General features: G+C 35.1%; 3 protein-coding genes across 3 annotated transcripts; 2 read left to right on the top strand and 1 right to left on the bottom strand.

Annotated features, from left to right (window-relative positions):
- Window positions 1-1,098: 1,098 nt before the first annotated feature.
- On the top strand, window positions 1,099-6,938 carry LOC124633328 (zinc finger protein 320-like). The gene is made up of 8 exons (XM_047168516.1): window positions 1,099-1,315; window positions 1,569-1,704; window positions 3,894-4,020; window positions 4,489-4,616; window positions 4,971-5,083; window positions 5,270-5,501; window positions 5,849-5,931; window positions 6,325-6,938. Exons 1-8 carry the CDS (start codon window positions 1,200-1,202, stop codon window positions 6,425-6,427), a joined length of 1,038 nt encoding a protein of 345 aa, XP_047024472.1. The 5' UTR covers window positions 1,099-1,199; the 3' UTR covers window positions 6,428-6,938.
- Window positions 6,939-7,157: 219 nt separating this feature from the next.
- Window positions 7,158-7,823, bottom strand: LOC124633329 (40S ribosomal protein S24). Its single transcript, XM_047168517.1, has 2 exons — window positions 7,664-7,823; window positions 7,158-7,553 (listed from the first exon to the last, which is right to left on the bottom strand). The coding sequence occupies exons 1-2, from the start codon at window positions 7,711-7,713 to the stop codon at window positions 7,205-7,207; spliced, it is 399 nt and encodes a 132-aa protein (XP_047024473.1). The 5' UTR covers window positions 7,714-7,823; the 3' UTR covers window positions 7,158-7,204.
- A 3,825-nt stretch (window positions 7,824-11,648) lies between these two features.
- On the top strand, window positions 11,649-20,937 carry LOC124633528 (monocarboxylate transporter 14-like). Its single transcript, XM_047168785.1, has 6 exons — window positions 11,649-11,855; window positions 13,422-14,955; window positions 15,608-16,105; window positions 16,500-16,721; window positions 17,981-18,269; window positions 18,606-20,937. Exons 2-6 carry the CDS (start codon window positions 13,714-13,716, stop codon window positions 18,755-18,757), a joined length of 2,403 nt encoding a protein of 800 aa, XP_047024741.1. The 5' UTR covers window positions 11,649-11,855; window positions 13,422-13,713; the 3' UTR covers window positions 18,758-20,937.
- The last annotated feature ends 608 nt before the right edge of the window (window positions 20,938-21,545 follow it).

Genomic DNA, 21,545 nt, shown 5'->3' on the forward strand with positions numbered 1-21,545 from the left:
CTTATAAAGATCGCCGGAAGACGCTGGATGCAGGTCGCTTCCAACAGGTATCTGTGGAGATCAAAGGGGGAGGCCTATGTTCAGCAGTGGACGTCCTATGGCTGAGATGATGATGATGATGATGATGATGAACATTTTTTTTTGCCCAAAAAACAATAGAAAAAAAAAATTATCTTATTTTAACAATTGTAAGTCAACAAATTAATAACAATCACATTAATTTATTCGTATTTATTCTTAAAACATAAACAACATAAATTTTTATTTTGCTTTTTTTATTTTCTAGTGGTAACCCTGAACATTCTTGGCGCGTAATCAGCATTTAAATTTTTGTTTATATTTTTTTGTATTAAATCAATTGAAACTATTAAAATGGTGAAAAAGTGTTGCTTTTATACTTGTGAAAGTGAATCCTATGGTGGTTGCAATATATCGTTCCACAGGTAAGCTAATAATAACATTTTCGTAAATTCTATTTTTTATATTTTTAAATGTTTTTTTTTTTTAATCTAATATTTAAAAATATAAATGATATGTTGAAAGATAAATAAATGCACTAAAAACATTTTCGTAAATCAAACAACTGCCCATGAATTCTTGTAATGAGTCAAAATATGGGTGATGGATTTTAAAACTGTTGTACTATTGTTATAGCTTCCCAAAAAAATGTAGAAAGGCGATATAAATGGCTCAGCAGTCTATATGTGAAGCAAAAATACAAAAAAATCAGTCTGCACTTCGAATCTTCCCGTTTTTATTACTGCTAATTCCCGCTAATTATTAAAAGCCTATATTAGTATTTTAAGGTCACAAACTGCGTAAGTTAATTGAAGTGTTAAAACTTCAATACCAATCTGTGTTTAATAATCTTAGCAAAGTCGGATTGGTCTCACATAGCTTAATTTCATAGTCACCCTATTAGAAAGGGACAGACGGCCTCCGTACTAACTATTTCACTCGGCTCATTTTTTGGTTAAAAGTGCGCAGTCCTGTTTACTATATTATGTCTATGCTGGAGGTTTAGTCATAGACAAAGACCACTATCACAAACGTAAGGCGCCGCGGCGCCAACTCGCCGGTGGCGACAACTCTATTACTCTATCAATGTCTGTCAATGTCTGGCTCTATGGTCTGGCTGATAATAAACAAATCTAAAAATCGTTTTTTAAAGAAAACAAGTTGAAACGAAGCAAAATATCATGTCCTCCACACTATTAGTTCAAAAACTGGCGTCAGTTAAGTTAAGCAAAAGTGAATTTGACAAAATTAAATGGCTTAAAGCTAACAACATGGAGAAATCATATAAGGCCTTAACGTAAGTTTTGGTGTATTAAAATCTTATAACTTTTATCAGTTAGTATCTCATTTCTCCTCGGTATACTATGAGTGGAGGCCTGTGTCTTGGCATGCAACAATAAAAATAGGCTGATGGTGAATCACCATGCGAGTTCCCATTCATTTATACTTACACTGAAATACACTTTCAATATTTCATTTCATTCATTTGAAACGTCCAACCACCTTAAAATACATGGGACACTGATAGAAACACACCTTCCTGATTCCAGTTCTCTAAGAAAGGTGCTGAAAGCCCAAGAAAATAAGAATATTTGTAGACTGTGCCTAAAAGTAGGCTGCAAGAAGATATTTAGCAGTCAAGACTTTGACATTGTAGCAGGGATCAGGCAAATATTACATGTACAGGTAATCTTTTCATCAATAAATATAAATGTGAAAATAACTCGGTCAGTGGGTTGTCTTAGGGGCGGAGTCCTGTCCTTCTGGCTTTCATGCAACAACTGCTTTGTTTGGGAATCACAGTCTAAAACCTGAGAGAATAGGCTACTTTTTATCTTGGTGCAGTAAGTAGTTCCTCCGAGACAGTGTGGAACTGCAGGAACCAGCTAGCCCTTTCAATAAATTAACTTATACAATACAAGTTCAAACCTTAAATTTTGGTAATAACTTAATAAAACTACTACTCACTGTACTTCTTTACACACTTATTTAATTGTTTTATTAATACTTAACTATATTTTAAGCTGCATAACCTGCTTTTGAGTTGTAGTCCATTTATTGAGGAAAGCTAATGAAACTTTTTATCTAGGAAATCAAAGTAGCCTTGTGAAAACAAAACCTTAATTATAATTGGGAACAAATATAATGACCACCATAAAATGCTTTGATACCCTTAGTTTTGTAACCAGAAATATCTACTGAACACCAGAAAAATAAAGTCTAAAAATGTAATAGTACCAGCTATTTTAGTCACGACCTCACTTTAAATTGTATTCGACCACCAAATTTAGTAAATGATCACCAACTCTTGACGACCAAATTAATGTATTATTTTTGTCTAAATAAGTCACTGTGATTGCCATAAAATGTAGGCTTATTACCAAATAAAGTATTATGATGCCATATTAAGTTATGTGTCCGGCTTGCAATGCATGCGTGAGTGTCAGTATGACGAGTGACAGGGGAAAATGGAAGAAAATGACATATTGCACCAACCCCAAGTAAAATTGGGAACAGGGCAGGAGAAAGAAGAAGAAGAATGTGTTTCTCAATACACTCCCTCGAAAACACACTCTTATCGCACTGTTCAGTTAGAGGCATGCAATAGACAATTTTCCACCCTAGTGCAGGAAAAGGGTCCCCATAATCTTATTACATTAATTGTATCAGGCCGAACTTATTTTTTTGGAGTCAGTTTACTTAAACAGGATAGCAAGATGTAAAAACTTTGATTATCATTTTATATTAAAACGCTAGTATAATTTTGATGATCATTTACTACTTTTGGGATAACAATGATTTATTTTGGAGTAATTTCACTTAAATAGGATAGAAAAGTGTTAAAACTTTGGTTATAGTTTTACATTAAAATGCGAGTTTCATTTTGGTGATCATTTACTATTTTTGTCTGCTATTTGTTACTATATCTGGCGATCAGTTAAACATAAGCCATTATAATTTATTGTTGTTTACAATATGGCTACGTCAAGAAGATGTTGTGCGCTAAATCCAAATTGTTTTTGCTACATTTGTGGCAAATATATATTTGAAAAATATTGAAAACCTATGTCTGAATTTGTGAAAACTGCGTATCATCAAAACTTTAAAATAAAATTGTGTAATCTTGGACAAGCCATGGGAAATCGAAGTAAGTGGTATATCCCAACTTATTTTCTGCTCAACGACCCCAATTGAAATCACGAGACTCATTTGTTTTGGTTATGAGTAATTTCCTAGGTAACAAGAAATCTGACGACTATGTCGAGCTTGTTGAGTGCATGCTATCGAACTTGCAAGTGCTAGGGTGTCACATGAGCTTAGAAATCCACTTCCTGGACTCTCATTTAGACCGATTCCCACAAAATCTGGGTGAGAAGCAGGGTGAAAGATTTCACCAGGATATTCGGACAATGGAAGAGCGTTATCAGGGAAGGTGGGATCCCATATGATGGCAGACTATCGCTGGAGTTTGAAACGAGATCTACCTAAAGTCGTCCATTCAAGGAAATCTTATAAAAGATCATTTGATAGTGTTGAATAGGTATTTTGTTACCATATGTATTAATTTTCTTGTATTTTTTAGTTAAAATAATAAAACTGTATATTAAAAAAAGTAAAGCTGTTATCAATCTCCTAGTATTTTTTTACATACTCAGGGCTATATAAACATCCAATAACAGTAAAAAAAAAATCAGAAAACAAAAATTGAGTTGACCAGTGTAATCGTTTCTAACCTGATACCTATGAAAATAGTCAGAATCTGTGGAATCCAAACTATAAGTCAGTGTTTTATAAAATAAAAGCCTCTAGCATGGTAAAAAGTAAAAGTGGTTCCAATTAAAACAGGCCTTTTTAAAGCAGTTCTGATATTCAAGGTAGAAGAAAATGATGGCAAGCCTCAACACATTTGTCGAGCATGTGAAGTTGTGCTGAAAAGTGCTGTGAAGCTGAAAGAAACCGCTGAGGTCTCTCAATGGAGGCTACATCAGGAACTTGAAATGGGTATACTTATTTTTTATCTTATAATTTATTGTAAGTATGAACTAAGATTCACATTCAAGAGCGATTATGATGAAGTCAAAAGAAAACAGAAGAATAATTCAGTTTATATAGCATTAAATGCGGCTCTGAGGGTCAGCTTCTATTGAAATTGACGGCAGGGCATAGTGGAAATAGTAAAAAAATCCTTTTAGTATGGGAATATAATTGAACATGCAAGGTAGCAGGTTTCTGTTTTTGTATTAAATACATAAACATTGAAATTCATATTTTTGGGCTATTATTTAATTTATATTTCTTTGTCGCTTATGTACGCTGTGCTGCGCTATTCTGTCCATGGCCAGCCCCTAAACGCTAACATAATGTACCGCCTATCAAAATTAAATAGCAACGAGTTGTAACTGTGCTTCACTATGCAAAAATGAAAAAAATCGTATGTAAGCTAAATTTTTTTTTTTTCATATTTTGCAGTGAGTCGCATTACGCCAGAAAGTGACATGAAAGTTACCAGACATCACGGCGGGTATTTCATAAAAAGAGGCGCGAAAATCGTGAGGGAATGGGCCTGTGGAAAATGTAGACAGACTTTTGTTAGTCAGGTTAGTGTGGGTATGTATGTTTATAACTCTAGTGATGGTATCAAACAACAATACAAGATGTAAATAATCGGATGCAGCTTAGTACCAGTGCACCTCCATGCCTCTACAACATGTGACCTACTTTCCAAAACACGGACCATCTTGTCACGTCCAGATGGTCATCCTTCTATGGATTGGATTCACTGTGCCAAGCATTGCTTGAGCTTAAGATCGGTCAACCAGAGCAGCTGTTACTTAGTAATGAGTTACCTCCTGGAGAATAATACCAATAATATGACCAAGTCCTTAACTTTCACATAACCATGTACGTACCTAATGCCCATTGCTAATAATACCACCTCCCTTTTATTTTAGGAGGCGTTCACAGAACATGAGGCGTTGCCGACTTGCCGTAGTGATAACAAGAGTTTTGTATGTGAAACTTGCGGCCTGGAGCTCAAGTCCATGACTAGGTTAAAAAGGCATAGGTATGTAAGATATAGAATGTAAAGCTCATTCCAAATAACTTTGCCAGTGTGAATTGAAATCATAGTTAATTCATTTGACTGATGAACATTTTAATGCCATTGTAGGTATATGTTTCTCGTATAAAGACATTTCAATTTAAAATACCTAGCTCTCATGGAGACAACATTAACCTTTTCTTTATAAAGGCTAATACACACGGGCGAGCTGCAGTACTCGTGCTCTAGTTGCGCGTACCGCGCTCGCACTAAGTACGCACTGGTGGTGCACTCGCGCTCGCACTCGGGCGAGCGGCCGCTGTCCTGCACACACTGCGCGGCTACATTCTTCAACTCGTCCAATCTAGCGTCGCATAAACGCAGGCATTTGCCGCCGGCGTTTCATTGTGAGTTGTGTGAAAGGAGCTTTAGGTTCAAGGAGGTGAGGATTTTATAATAAGTAAATGATAAAACCTATTTTCATTTAAATTGTGTAGGTCTCTTCTTGAATAGAATTAAGACCACCAAGTCTAGTTATGCAACTAACAAGTGTGCCAAGATAATTATCTGACATGACATCTATCCACTGAAGAAAAAGGGGTGCATAATTTGCAATACATTGCATTGAATACATACCTATACCCATTTACTACGGATATTCAGTAAATAATCAGTTTTTTCGCATATAAAGAAGAATAACTAAAGCAGGTTTGAAAATATAAATTCTACTGGCAACAAACAATCCTGTTGTATCTACAATTATAAATTAACTAAAGAATACTTCCACAGGCTCTACAAAATCATCAAGCAACTCAACACAGTTCAGCAAAGCCACATATTTGTAACTCATGTGGGAAAGCCTTTTCTACCAGGTAAGTTTGTTCAAACCCCTTAGCATAGGTCAGTAACCTTGCCCTTTAATAATAATGTAATAGTTATAGTAGATAGTTTATATTTTTAAATGTTTTATTATTTTATTTTTTATAATTTAATATTTAAAAATATAAATGATATGTTGAAAGATAAATAAATGCACTACCATGTAATAGCAATAGGAACAGTAAATGTCTCATTTTTTTAAGTCCACTTCCAGTCAGTCACGCTGCTCAGTTTCAGTTTTCTACATGATTTAAACTGTCTGTGATCTAAAACTGCTATTTCTAACTTAAAAAAAATGGCCCACCATCATCATGTATGTAGCTATATAACATGACTTAATGTTTTACCAATGCTTACAACAAACCAAACTTCCATTATCTTTTCAGAAAGATGATATGCCGCCATGAGCGAAGAGTCCACAACAGGCCCAGGTTGCGATCAGGAGTAACTCCAACATACTTACGACAACAACAGGAGAACTTAACATGATCTACTGCATGTAATACCTAAGCAGCTGTGAAGAGATTGACTGCATCACTGAATGTGACTAAAGCCAAAGTTCACAAACAACATAAACATCAGATTTTCTTAAAACTGTATACTTTATAACTTGGATGTGAAAATTCATAGTATGCAGTTGTTGCAAGGAAATTGGTGTTTATGTCGACCGAGAACTCGGGCCGTATTTTGAGCATGTGAAATATTTGCTTATTGTATGGGATGCAAAAATTTATTTGTAGAAAGTTCAGTTAATTAAATTATATCGAAAATTGCATCAGAAAGTTATTACTGCAACAACAGTTAATATATTGTTGTAAGCAACCTTTTACAAATTGAATATTTAGCGTCTGGACTGAAAATTTATGTTTATAAATTAATATTTGTGTGGAGGGAGTTGACTTATTTTGCATCATCTGACTACAGGTGTCTTGTTTGTTTAGAAGAACTTTAGAATGTAAGATCTATAGACTTGAAATAAATTATGATAATATGTCAAAAACCTTGTTTTCTTTATATTTGGACCTAACATCAATAATGCAAATATAGTGAGAGACTCATAATTAGATCCAACTAGACAATAGACGCTACTGGCATACACTGCATAGTTACTTTATTTGGCCGAAATACAGATGCCTTGATTAGCAAAAACTAACCTCACTTTGCAAATGTCACTGTTCCAACACTGGATGAAGATATATCAAGAAATACAACAACAACATAGGTTTTTTTGGATTTTATTAGTAACTTACAGTCCTAACCGTCACATCACTTCTTGGCGGCCGCTCCTACTTTAGATTTCTTGGTACCACGCACCTTCTTCATCCTGTTCTTACGTTCCTTACGCTGCTTGCGTGTGGGCCTCTTCTTTTCGTACAGACCGTGGCGGGCTAGCCTGTGCTTAGGCTCGAACTTCTTGGCCAAGTCCAGTGTGTCGTAGATGAGGGCGAAGCCAGTGGACTTGCCACCGCCGAAGTTGGTCTTGAATCCGAACACGAACACAACATCGGGCGTCACCTTGTACATCTTCGCCAACTTCTCGCGGATCTCAGTTTTGCTGACGGTGGGCTTGCCTGGGTGGAGGACATCGCATACCATCTGCTTGCGCGCCAACAATCTACAAAATACCAAAAACGTTGTCACACATAACCTGTCATGGCGAGGCAACCACTTTCCGGCACTATTTTAACTCGTACAACTTTGAAACCGTAAGTTTCCCACATTTACCTGTTGGTCATGAATTTGCGCGTGCGAATTGTTGCTGTTCCTTCAGTCATTTTGAATTATTTTAGAGATTTCGCCGTAAACGACGCACGTGTCTCCAACACTCACAGAGAAAAAGAACGGTGCCAATGTTGCCAGTTTGAAAAGCGGCATTTCTACACCAAAAATATTTTCAGATTCTACTGAATTTAAATTAAAGTACTGAGATAAATAAAGTTCGTAAGTAGGTAAAAAAACACATAACGTCAAAGCAACACATATTCAAAATATAATTGTGTATTTTAAAAACATTAATTTCACACTATATTCCTTTCTGAACTATTTTTTTTAGTCTTGCAACTTTTTTTTAGTGATGCGTTCATAAAAGCTTTTTTTTGGATTGCGTTCATAAATAAGTTTCTGGGCTAAAAGAATATTATTATTAATTTTATACATGGTACTTAATAAAGGAAAAAAAAGCAACTTATATGTGTATATTTTTTGTTATTGTCATGGTTATCTAAATTTCAAAAGTAATTTAACATTACTTATAGTCTGTTTTTTAATCTCGTAGACTAAATTGACACTTGCAAAATGTCAAACTTTCTAATAATTTTGCTAGCTCTGTGGTGCAGTGTTGTACTTACGATACCGGTTCGTTGAATCGTAACTTTTTACAATAAGTCATCCTGAAATAATGGGCTTATCCTTGATGATTACGCATGGCTTTGCGTGGTCAGATATCCCTGGCAGTTTGTAGCACGTCGTACAGCCATGTGTACGTACGTGAATTTTAAATATAAAACTTTGAATGAATATTAAATTCGTCTATTATAGATAAAAAGTTACGATTCAACGAACCGGTATCGTAAGTACAACACTGCACCACAGAGCTAGCAAAATTATTAGAAAGTTTGACATTTTGTAAGTGTCAATTTAGTCTACGAGATTAAAAAACAGACTATAGTCACTATAATTATGGTGTACGCTTAAGTAGCCGCCATAGATGTAATATAATAAACAAGATTGCGCACGCTCAAAATACATATTTACGAAAATGAACTCTATTCCAACGCAATAAGGTACTAAATTTGTTGCATAATACACAGAGGCAAATCCGAGCCGAGAGGGATAGTTAGAACGGAGGCCGTTTGTCTCTTTCTAACACCTTGCCAGCATAAAAAAATGTTGTGGTCAACAGTTTTGTCTTCCCAAAAAAACAATTGAATCACATATATTTTTATCTTATTTTAACAATTGTAAGTCAACCAATTAATAAAAATCGCATTAATTTATTATACGAATAAATTATTTATATAAATATTCTTAAATAATATAATATTCTTAAAACATAAACAACATAAATTTTTATTTTGTTTTTTTTTTTTTTTTTTTTTCTTGCGGTAACCCTGAACATTCTTGGCGCGTAATCAGCATTTAAAATTTTGTTTATATTTTTTGTATTAAATCGATTTAAACTATTTAAATGGTGAAAAAGTTTTGTGTTTATACTTGTGAAAGTGAATCCTATGGTGGTTGCAATATATCGTTCCACAGGTTAGCTAATAATAACATTTTCGTAAACCAAACAACTAGGGTGCCCATGAATTCTTGTAATGAGTGAAAATATGGGTGATGGATTTTAAAACTGTTGTACTATTGTTATAGCTTCCCAAAAAATGAAGAAAGGCGACATAAATGGCTCAGCAGTCTATATATGAAGTAGAAATACAAAAAAAAACAGTCTTCACTTCGAATCTTCCTGCTTTTATACTGCTAATTCCCGCTAATTATTAAAAGCCTTCATAAGTATCTTAAGGTCACAAACTGCGTAAGTTAAAACTTCAATACCAATCTGCGTTTAATAATCTTAGCATATTCGGATTTGTCTCACTTAGTTTAATCTCATAGTCACCCTATTAGAAAGGGACAGACAGCCTCCGTACTAACTGTTTCACTCGGCTCGTTTTTTGGGTTTATATGCGCAGTCCTGTTTACTAATATTATGTCTATGGTAGCCGCTTCCTAGTTGACTTTTCTCCTTGACCTTAGAAGACCATGGTACGTTTTAATGGCAAACATTTTCTTTTCACTAATGAACACTTTATTGAAAGAAGCTTTTCCTTTATTGCAAACAAACAATAGTTTTACCTTTCTTCATGGAATGGTGTTGTTTTATGATAGAATGAATTACTTGGACAATGTATTCCTGTTAACGGCCATTGAAATGAAATAGAACTAACTAAACTTCACCTTCGATGCTGCTTTCACCTAGTTATTTAAATGTAAATGTGTTTTTTAAATCATAACTTTCTAATCCTTAGGTATCTGATGTTACAAAATGGTGAAAAAAGGAAAGGTGGGACTTTCGATACCTATCTCTATTCAGAGTGCTGAAGCAGTATCCTCAGGGGCACTCACATGTGCCGCAGCGGGAAAAGGCTAGTTTATATAATACTAGCTTCTGCCAGCGGTTTCACCCGCATCCCGTGGGAACTACTTCCCGTACCGGGATAAAAAGTAGCCTATAACCTTCCTCGATAAATGGGCTATCTAACACTGAAAGAAATTTTCAAATCGGACCAGTAGTTCCTGAGATTAGCGCGTTTAAACAAACAAACAAACAAACTCTTCAGCTTTATAATATTAGTATAGATATGTATCGAAAAAATAAATATCAGTTGTCGAGGGAATACTGGGGTCAAAGATAATGTTAATGATAGTACAGAAATGAGGTTATTACCATAATGGACGTCTGCAAAGTAATAACACAGAAAATAATGACAAAACATCTATATTTTTAATTACACTTTCCATACGTATGAGATGTTTTATTTTATGATTTGTGTAATTTTTCTTCCTTTACCGCCTTAAATCTTTCTTATAGCAAACGTTATTTTAAGCGCAATTTGCTTACCTATTATTATTTTTTCCCTTTTTTAACTAAATCACAGACATTCTATATCAGTAGGTATGTTTTACTTTTGCTTTTGATATGCATAATTTGTTGCGGATCTTATTATTAAATCAAGCCGTAAGTAGATAGTCATTTAACACTGCAACGGGCTTGCTGGATTAACACAAAAGCCAAAGAGTTCGAATTTAGAAAACACCTAGGTACCACATGGGTACCACACACTTAACTACCATGAACTATAAAAATAAATATCAGGCCCCTATTACCGGCCTGTCCTTGTCAGTTCCAGTAGGTCGACATACCAAGTCAAGTGGAACTTTTCCACGAGGAGCACATTTTAACAATATGTTCTACCTACACTCGTATGTTGGCAGACTATTAAGTAAATCACCCTCGAGGGATCTGTCTTCTTTTACGTCAAATGTTTTACGTCTTTATGTACAGATACAAGGAGTTAAGAATATAATAAAGTTCTGTAGACCCGGTGGAGAGCCTGAATTATTAAGACAAGTAACGAGTTGTATGAAGAATGTTTGCTCTTAAAATTTTTAGGCGCTTAAGTATTTTGTATTCATGCTAAGTAAGATGCAAGAACCCATATGGTAATAGGGTTTGGTTTTCGTTATACTCACATCCCGAGAGAACTAGGTACTCCACGTAGCTTGATTAAAATTAGCCGACATAATAAAATTTTCATTACACGTGTAAACTTTGCTATATTAATTACTATAAGTCATGATAAAGAATACCTAGGTAGGTATCTACCCACTGTGGCCATAAGTATAAAAGGGGTGAAAAACATAATACTAGGAAACATCGCTGACTTAAATATAGAAAGTCAAGGTTGATGAAATGCATTAGGTACTTAGCTACACATAACTGAATCGATATTAATTAAAAAATGTTGCTAACAACGGCGCCCCGATATAGAAGTTCTTGTGACGCAAAACACTAACAATAAATTAACTAATCACTTTTAAAATGATTCAAGAAACAACATTCTAACTTCATGCATATTAACGCAATATATTTTTGTGACGTCACGGCTACGTAACGAGGCTTTAGCTAGACAGTGCCAGTTTAACTTGGTCTCTCACTTAGGTAACAAAACCTCCTTGTGATCCTCTCGTCCTTGTTGAGGCGAGGGGTGTGGGAGGTCAGGGTAGCTGGTGGAGTCTATGGAGGCGCCACCCTGGCCACCCCATATCGATCGTCGTCTCGTGCCGGTCGTATATAGACCTGGGATACCGTTTTGAGTGCTCGTCTGTACTACATATTTCCCTTGAAGGTTTTATGCAGGTGAGTGAAGACTTTTTTTGTAAATGCTACTCTATGGTGACTGTAATGTGAGGATTTTGAATTTGGAACAATATGGTGGCGTTCAGAATCTCAGCTAAATTGTTTCCCGCCTATTGCGGAAGGTTGTGAAAATAAATATTGTGCTTCATCTTCAATGGGAAACAACATCTTTCTAGGTACAATCAGAATCATAGTTCTTTTAATTAAATATTTCATTTTGCCTATTAGGAAAATTATTCTTCACTTAGGTATGTATGAAAATTAGCACATTATTGTGAACATAACTGTGTGCATGTCTGCCGCCTAATTAAGAAATATGGTGTAGGTAGGTGTATAGTCCTTGAATGGCAGCTGATATAAAAAACTCATATTTTAAGCAAATGATTAAGACAATTTATTTTATTTTATAGGCATAATGAGGCAACTTTTGCGTGAAAATGCATTTTCTCAAATTAATTCTGAAAATCCAGTCCAGACCTTTGGGCGACTCTTTAAAAAACAATGGACTGTTTCCATGTCATCTACATTATTTATAAAATTAGTAAATACACACATAATGTTATTTTGTAAATGGAGATTTTACGGAAGATCGCGAATGCGTGCCTCCCTCTATATTTTTACGACTAAAGACCTTTTCGGATCCATTTACAACATGAAATTGTTCCACCATTTACTATTTCAATCTTTACATAATAGATACGAAGCTATTATACGTAATATATTTCCCTGTGACCTCCGCGAGGTAAACAAACCTCACCCTCGCTCACTTTACTAGATTAGTTTAAGATATTACCAAGAATTAGAATAGCTGGCCCTGTTATAATAAATAAGTATTTTAAGGAAATATGGATTAGTACTCATGGTATGATATGATACCTAACTGAGTTGAAGAGGTCAGATAGGCAGTCGCTTCTTGTAAAGCACTGGTACTCAGCTGAATCCGGTTTGACTGGAAGCCGACCCTAACATAGTTGGGAAAATGGCTCGGAGGATGATGACGGTATGATATGATACCTATTATGATTTATTGATTGCCTCGACGACAAAAATCGAATTCCTTATTTTCTGAAATTTTATGTATGTAAGAGGTTTTGGGGGTGGAGATCTAACTAATTTTAAAAGTTTGTAGATAGACGGAGGTTCATTGTAATGTTTAATTGATCGTACGGTAGGTACTACTGAAGAAAAAAATAAATTTTACCTTGATCGTGACCTTTCCCATAGTTTATCGAACTTGATTATTAATTAAAACCCGCAGACTCTGGTCCGTGAAAATTAATCATTCGCTTATTTCTAATGATACGACCAAGGTGATGGATTATTTACGATACCAGACTGCCGAATAGATAGTTCAAGTTTGGTTTCCCTTAGTGTAATGGGCATAAGCTTATTTTTTTCTCTGTGAAAAAAGACCTCTCAAATGTTCTCAAGTCTAAAGTGAGTATTCTTATTATGCATTTCTAAAGTTACATAAAAAAATATGAAGGTCGCCTTCATTCAAATATTTTGACTGGGTTTTCCGTAGTTAATGTTTATTTATCATATAATTTTCTTGTCTCTTTCCAGATTCAAACTAGTCCACTAACTTCGCGTTAACGAGTTGTCAAGTTGTGGCGCACAATCGCGCCACTCGCCGTCAACACGCGTGTATGGGCGCCGAAACTGAACACACGGTCTTTCCCCGGTTCTTAATGGTGTCCGGTCAAAACAAGCCAAACACATTGAAACTCAACAGTGTGGCCCGTCAGGCCAGTCGATATTCCGCCCGAGACCCAAGATTAAGAACCTAAATTGAAGCTTTCACCCCATAAACTGCCAGTATTTTTTCCAAGGTATTATTTGTAGTACAAAATTTAAAATGGAACAAGATTGGGAACCAGTTATTTTGAGAACTAGCAGGACTCCGAAGAATAAGGAACTCGTACGAGAAAATGCTGTTAGAGAGTCCCTACTGTCTGAATCCACGTCAGGAATATGTAAAGGCGAGGAAGATGATACTACAAGTGTTGGCACCAATTCATTCTCAAGCCCTGACTTAGAATTTAGCACTAGGGAACGGCTCCCAACCATTCAAGCAAGAAAGAATCCAATCCTAAATGAGGAAGTTACAGCTTTACTGAACAAGCCGAAAGCAAATCATGTGAAAATAACAGAGAATCCTGCTGATCGAGACATCGAAATTAAAATCAAGGACAAAGAAAAGTCCAAAAAAGACGAAGTTAAAATCCCCGATGGTGGATGGGGATGGGTGGTTGTACTGTCATCTTTCATAATATCCATGATAGCAGATGGAATCAGTTTCTCCTTTGGCTTACTGTACATCGAGTTTCTACAAGAATTCGAAGCTAGTAAATCTACAACTGCATGGATCGGGAGTTTATTCATTGCCGTACCGCTTCTCTCAGGACCTGTAATGAGTGCTTTAGTAGACAGATATGGATGTCGAAGCATGACAATTCTCGGTGGCATTATATCGACATTGGGATTCGTTTTAGCATCGATTTCAACAACTCTCGAAATGATGATGATTACATTTGGAGTTATAGCTGGTTTGGGTCTCGGGCTTGTGTATGTCACAGCTGTTGTATCAATAGCCTACTGGTTTGAAAAGAAAAGGAACTTGGCTGTGGGTTTAGGAGCTTGTGGTACAGGCGTTGGGACCTTCGTCTACGCACCAATGACTCAATATTTCATAGAAGAATATGGTTGGAGAGGAACAATCCTCTTGCTTTCTGGGACGCTGTTGAATCTTTGTGTATGTGGATGTGTTATGAGAGATCCTGAATGGTGGACATTAGAGCAAAAACGACAGAGGAGTAGCAGAGATGAAGGAAAACTGAAGAAAGAAGACGATAAGTCCAGACATTCATCTTCAGCGTCAATTTCCAATCCCTATGTGTTTGATTTTGATGCTCCAACACGAGGCAAGAGTATGGGCGGGCTGATTCGAAGGGGGGTGTCTCCTGAAAAGGTGATAAAGCAAGAAGCAGAAAGCATCAAACGTCACCAGAATATTATGAAGCTCAAGAAGAGTAAGCAAGTGAAACGCAAGTCGCAGTCCGTGGAGAACTTGCCAACTTATCTTACTTATAGCGACAAGGTATGAGTTCTTTAACTTTTTTTCTAATTTACAAAGAGGAGTTCATCAATCTAATGTCCCTACGGTTTTAGCTTTCGATGTGGTATTTATGTGTTCACCTTTTAATTACAATTGGAGCTTCGAACAGCGTAATGGAGTTCATTCCTAACGATTCATTAATCCCTTCTGATTAATTATCACAGTTACACAGTTTTTAAGACCTAAATATTTGTGGTGAGTGAGCTTATTCAGTTTAATAAGAAAACAGCTAATATCGGAAAACTATACCGTTAACGTAGTCACATTATGGTGAATTGCACATGACATAATATATTATTATGATCCTATTAACACTTAAATACTAAAAATATAATCTCGTCATGATAACTTATCCCGTAATCGTGGGAGCAGAGATCAAATGTGTCAAAATTTTATGGTCATAAATAGATATGTTCGATATCGGTAGATACATAGTTTATTCATCTCATAGGCTGCAGGCATTTTTTATACCTTATTTTTTTTCTTTCATAAAATATTAATTAAATTAAATTCATGTTACATTTTTAATTAGTAAGTATATTATAGTTATTCACGTAGTAATTTATGCATCAAACGATGGCTAAAGATCATCGTTTCAACAACTTTCGTAACACTATTCTGTATATAATTCCAGGTATCCATGGGAACACTAGACACACTAGTCAAGAAAACGAGCAGAGACTACGGCATCGAAGTGAAGTACCCATCTTTCGCCATAAACAGAACCAAAAAGACACCACCAAGAGAACCGAGCAACGAATCCAATGACCCTCCAATCGTCAAATTTACGAAACATACACTACAACGAACGAATTCAGAAAAATATCAGAACAACGATAAAACTTCAGACAAATATGAACTTAAGAATCCAGAGAAGAGAGTTATTAGAAAGGCTCATTCAGAAACCCGGGATGATAAAGAAATGGTGAAACAAGATAGTAAGGAGAATAGGAAAGATTGGTTAAAGAAACAGCTGTCGGTGAACCATCATTACTTAAAGGATTTGAAGATGCCCTTGAATTCTATTAGCCATAGAAATGCCATGTTGAATATAAAGAGGTACAGGTTGAAGGCATCGTCCTGCCCAGATATATTTAAGAACTCTATGATTACCATCGATGAGAAGGAAGAGGTATGAGTTTTTTTTATTTTGATATTATTTATTCCAAGATTTATTTCCAAGAGATTTATTTCATGTAAGTATGCCATAACTTTATATTTTGAAACTAGTGCCGTATGGTCTCCCCTTATTCATTCATTCTTTACTAACCAGACTTAATGTGATCTAAATAAATGAAAGGGATTACTTACCTAAAAAAAGCATGACTATAAAAAGTAAGCGATATTACTAAAACGTTACTTACTGTCTTAGTTATCAGTATTTCTCTTGCAGAATTAACGTAAGTAAGTGTAAGAATTGTTTGACCAGCACCTATTTATAATCGAGTGGCGTTTCAGTATTCAACCGTTCTTTATTTACCTCTTAAATTCAAATACTCTGCTAACTACTAACTTATATTTTCCAGAACTGGTACGATGACTGTGTCAGCTGCCTCGCCGACATGTTCAACGTGACCCTCTTCAAGCGAATGACCTTCAACCTCCTCTGTTTGGGCACCATCATACTATTCATCTGGTTCATAGTGCCATACTTCTATCTCGCTGAACATATGTTAGATAGTGGCTACAGTGAAGATGACAGCGCTGGGATGTTGAGCTTGATCGGGATTACTAATACTATTGGAATGGTGAGTATAGAGTTGACAACTCAAAAACTCAACTTTCTTTTCGGATAATTTGAAAGTATAGCTGCGAATGGCTCAAAGTAGTCTGGTATTGAAATCGGATAGTTAAAAGTCATGTATCGTGTTGCCGGGGTAACTGGATTGAGAAGGTAAACAATTTAAAAAAATCTGGTATGTTGCCAAACTGATTTGGCTTTCATGTAGAATAACAATCAAAAAACTTTCGTTTCTTTAACTAAGCTACTTCTATTAAAATTCCAAGTTAGCGCCAAAAACTTAATGATCGATGAACAATATAAAATATCTAGTTCATTGCCTTGTCACAGTGATTCGTATAAAGTCAGTGTTTCTGGAAATTCACCAACGAGTGCTGGAGATAAATTCCAAAGCGTTTTGAAATATTTTCAATAATTTCGTAATCTTAAAACTACAATTTTACTATTTAATATCATTTACTTCGATAAAGTTGATGTAAAGACTACCCCACCTTACGATTTAACTAGAATCTCAAACATGTTATTACTTCTAGCCGTCGTTCCACCAAGGAAGCATTTATTAGCTCTAAAATAATGTCATTAACTTTCTATCCCTGTAGAATCCTTTTCCTCTCGAAAGTACATCAAGCATCCAAGTATCAAGGCCATCACACCTATTACACTATACAACTATTTGGCAGTTTCCAGACATGTCTGACAAATATCTTCCGTCCAAAATGGTGCTCATCTCCCTTCCTACACTTGTGAATCACGAGACTTCTATCTCGGTCTGGTTCCTCTCCAAGGTTCACGAAACCCGAGGTGATTTGACATAACTTCGGTGGACAGAAATAGATAATATCCAGTTTCCAAATGTCTGGGGACGCGGCTTGTGCCAAAATGCCGTTGTGGATTTCTAAATGTATTTTATTATTTACGTGAAATCGTGGCGCTGTTTGTTTTAGTTTCGATGTTGACACTGAGAGAATTCAAAGTTTTCATATGTAATTGTAGAAATAGGTATAAAAATCATGATCATTTTGAGATCCATCCTTGAAAATCCTTGCTTCAGAAAACAAAGAGATTTGTTCTTAGAGATGAAATAGTTATAATACGGCCGGCCCCGTGCGTTACACCCTAATTGGATTGTAAATAATGGCAGACAGTCAGACGTTCCAAATAAATTGGAGGGCAAGGTTTATGTGTGTATACCAATAGTTTTTATTGCATGTCTAGTCTTGAATTTACCATAGCTTGTCTTACTGAATATCATACTATCTTTTCCAGGTCGGCCTCGGCTGGATAGGCGACTTCCCCCAAGTTTCCATCGGAGGCCTATATGCCGTATGTCTGGTCCTCTGCGGCGCTTCTGTGGCTGCCATCCCAAGGGCTGCAGCACTGAACTACTGGCTCTTAGCCTCTGCTTCAGCAGCTTTTGGCCTATTTTTCGCAGCATCATATACTTTCACACCTAGTCTGTTGGTGAAACTGGTATCGTTGGATGACTTTACATCGGCTTATGGATTGGTGTTGCTCGCTCAGGGTATCGGTCATTTGATTGGACCACCGTTATCAGGTAAGACTAATGGCTCATGACTAATGGCTAATCATTATAAATATTTTGTCCCATCTTTAGGCTTCTCCCTAACCGTACATTCGTGTAATATTGCAGCCCTATTTACTGAATCAGAAAAAGGCAAGGCAAACATAAAATTCTATCCTGTATAAATACGCACTTTTGTAAATTCTTACCTACATAAATAGGTACTCTATAAAATTAATATAACTGCTATGTACTTGCAAGTTAAATAATTGGTCCTATGACTCTGCAAGCTGATTTTTACGACGGATTCTTCTTACACTGATCATTCGACATCCAAAACAACCCATATGATAAAATTATTCCTTCCAGGCTTCATCTACGACGTTACATTCTCGTGGGAGCTGTCGTTCTACCTCGCTGGAGGATTCATCATGGTGTCCGGGATGCTCATATCTCTCATCCAGCCGGTCAGGAGCTACCAGATCAGACATGCTGTCGCTGATGATATCAGCATGGCTTAAGGGGTGTTGAACTCTTGGGTTGGTTTGCATTCCAAAAAGTTCAATTAGATGCACGATTATATGTACATATATAGATCTTGTAGAATATGCAAGGAAACTTCATGATTTTTTCTATTGATCAACAAGAATTAACCTGCATAGTAGAGCTACCTATCGTCAATAACACATTGCAAGTATGTAAGGAGAAGAGGTAGGCAGTAGTAACAATTGTAAATTAGTAAACAACAATTAATAATCCACTCATCCAGTTGCGCATGTAGGTATACCGATTACCAGAGGTCAAATCGCCGATTAAAATGGTGCAACTCATCCTAAATGCACTCGAAGCTTGAAACGAATCTATAGCTTAGCTTCGAAAACTTCCCAAGGACAAAATAGATTAATGACTGAAAACGATTTTTAAAGATGCAACTACCAGCAAGTATGAAAAGAATAAAATTGCATATAGTCTGAGAGCCAGACTTTTTTAAAATGTAATCATCTCTTAATCAAATATTATAACGATTTATCTAACATAATGGTTCCCATATTATAATATAAATATAAAGTTATAGTATTTTAAGACTATTTACCCCTCTAGTTATATATGTATTACATATAAAATTAATTTTGATAGTAATTGATCTTCCTATTCGAAGTTGTTATGTTTTTGTAGGAATTAATTTATTTAGTAAGAATTTTTGGACTTGAGTCACTTAAGTTAATAAGTCACGAATTTTTAGATCACAATTATTAATTTTAATTAGAAACTATTAGTTATTTGTAGTCTTTCGACTATTATGGTAAAAAAAACGTGCCTATATATCTACCAACTTATGAAAAAAATCACTATCAAATTGTATTTTACTTAAATATAACTTAGCAAAATAAATACATTTTTAATCAATATAAGCACTTACTATTTTATCAGCTGTTACAATTTGTATCAATAATAACGAAGAAGTATCTGATTTCTAACACACATAAAATAAACTTAGTGTATTAAAAAATTTGTGAACGCTTTGAAAATTATTTTACTCATTGGGTATTGGGTTGCCCGGGTAACTGGGTTGAGGAGGTCGGATAGGCAGTACTCCTACTCTGGTAAAACTTGTACTCAGCTGCTTACAATTACATTGGTAGCCAACCCCAAAATACTTGGGAAAAAGACTAGGCAGATGATGATTTAAAAATTATTTCAATTTATTAGTCAATTGAAGGCGCGTCTGTCAATTGGTCCATTTATTTTAATTAAACATCAATTTAAAGCAATTAAGATAATCCGCCTTGTAATGTGGAGCGCGTGTTTAAGCAACGAGTCATCTATTAAGAATTGATCTTTTTTGAACTGTGATTTATTTATTCGTAATCTTAAATAAAAAAAAACATATAAGTATAGGAAATTCAGTTAACAGTCAGTTGGTTTTGAAATGTGAACTCGTTCATTATTTATATTAGAAAAAAGTATTTCTTATTTATCTGGAAAAAAAACATATAGAAATAGGCTTAACGTCTGTTTTTTTTTCTACCAATATTCAATAAAATAACCGATGATTAATTAGAACTAATGTGCCATTATCTGTATAACGTACTGTACTATATTATATACCTAATAGTATTTTGAAGAATATAACCATTCCACACTTTATACAGTAAGAAATATGTAATTTAACATTTTTACCAATACCGAGATAATATAAATGATTATTGTAACTTTTTAATTAACTTTTACTTGTTAAATTTTGTAAAAGAAAAACGTCAAAAAGAGTCATCTTTACATGTACGTGACCTTGGCATTTTTTTTATTCTCCAAAAACTCTTTACAAAAATATATAAAATAAGTAAATAACCGGATGAATAACCTCAAACAACAAAATTTTCTAAAAAAAATATGAAAACGTTTTTCTTCTGAATAAGCGACATAATATGAATGATTTCATAAATTCATACTTACAGCTCTTGGTCTAAAAAACATAGAGTAAGAAAATTTGTAGATAGAGCACAATATAGCATAATTTGTACCTAATTTCGAACAAATTATACCTATTTCTGTAACACGTTTATATGCACAATGGAAAGATATTACAATATACGATATTGATATCTTTCCGAATAATTTAAGGTAGGTTTAAGAACTAACAGGTTTTGATCATGTTATATTATTCTGTATTTAATCAAATGTTATTAAATTATTTATTGGATTTGTGTATTTTATTTGTACATCTCTTCTAATAATTACTGATCTTATAAAACTGTAACATTTTTTACTTTATCTAATATGAACGAACGTGATATAAATGAAATTATAAGTAAACTAAGTTGAAATTGCAAAAACCTGTAGGCAAACGGTGAACATAAACTAACAATTCAAAAGATTCCCACGAATTAAAAATCTACTCCTTTTTGGGAACACGGTTAAAAAGTACGCAATGAGTTTGTGTGAAAGACGTGCATGTTGTTTACTAGAAAATTCAATGTCACGCATGTAATATAAAACGCATTACCTAGTATATTTGTCGACCTCTATGGCGCAATGGTCACCAAGCCGGACTGCCGAATCTGAGGTCCCGGGTTCGATTCCCGGTTCGGTCGACATTTGTGTGATGAGCATGCTTGTTGATCGTGGTCTGGGTGTTACAATATGTATTTATAAATATGTATATGTGTAGCTATATGTAGTTTATCAGTTGTGTTAGCACCCATAACACAAGTTAATTAATAACTTACCATGGGGCTAACCAACCGTGTGTGAAAAGGTGTCCCGACATTATTTATTATTTATTTAGTATCTATACATTTTTTGTTTCTG

The sequence above is a fragment of the Helicoverpa zea genome, chromosome 9, assembly GCF_022581195.2.
Source record: "Helicoverpa zea isolate HzStark_Cry1AcR chromosome 9, ilHelZeax1.1, whole genome shotgun sequence".
Taxonomy (NCBI): Eukaryota; Metazoa; Arthropoda; class Insecta; order Lepidoptera; family Noctuidae; genus Helicoverpa; species Helicoverpa zea.

Bases quoted from the DNA above. Each gene is read 5' to 3' on its own strand.
- LOC124633328 (XM_047168516.1), top strand. From the start codon at position 1,200: ATGTCCTCCACACTATTAGTTCAAAAACTGGCGTCAGTTAAGTTAAGC. The intron at 1,705-3,893 runs GTAATCTTTTCA...CTGATATTCAAG, and splicing joins GGCAAATATTACATGTACAG to GTAGAAGAAAATGATGGCAA. The intron at 5,084-5,269 runs GTATGTAAGATA...TTCTTTATAAAG, and splicing joins ACTAGGTTAAAAAGGCATAG to GCTAATACACACGGGCGAGC.
- LOC124633329 (XM_047168517.1), bottom strand. From the start codon at position 7,713: ATGACTGAAGGAACAGCAACAATTCGCACGCGCAAATTCATGACCAAC. The intron at 7,554-7,663 runs GTAAATGTGGGA...GGTATTTTGTAG, and splicing joins CGCAAATTCATGACCAACAG to ATTGTTGGCGCGCAAGCAGA.
- LOC124633528 (XM_047168785.1), top strand. From the start codon at position 13,714: ATGGAACAAGATTGGGAACCAGTTATTTTGAGAACTAGCAGGACTCCG. The intron at 16,106-16,499 runs GTATGAGTTTTT...TATATTTTCCAG, and splicing joins CCATCGATGAGAAGGAAGAG to AACTGGTACGATGACTGTGT. The intron at 16,722-17,980 runs GTGAGTATAGAG...TATCTTTTCCAG, and splicing joins TTACTAATACTATTGGAATG to GTCGGCCTCGGCTGGATAGG.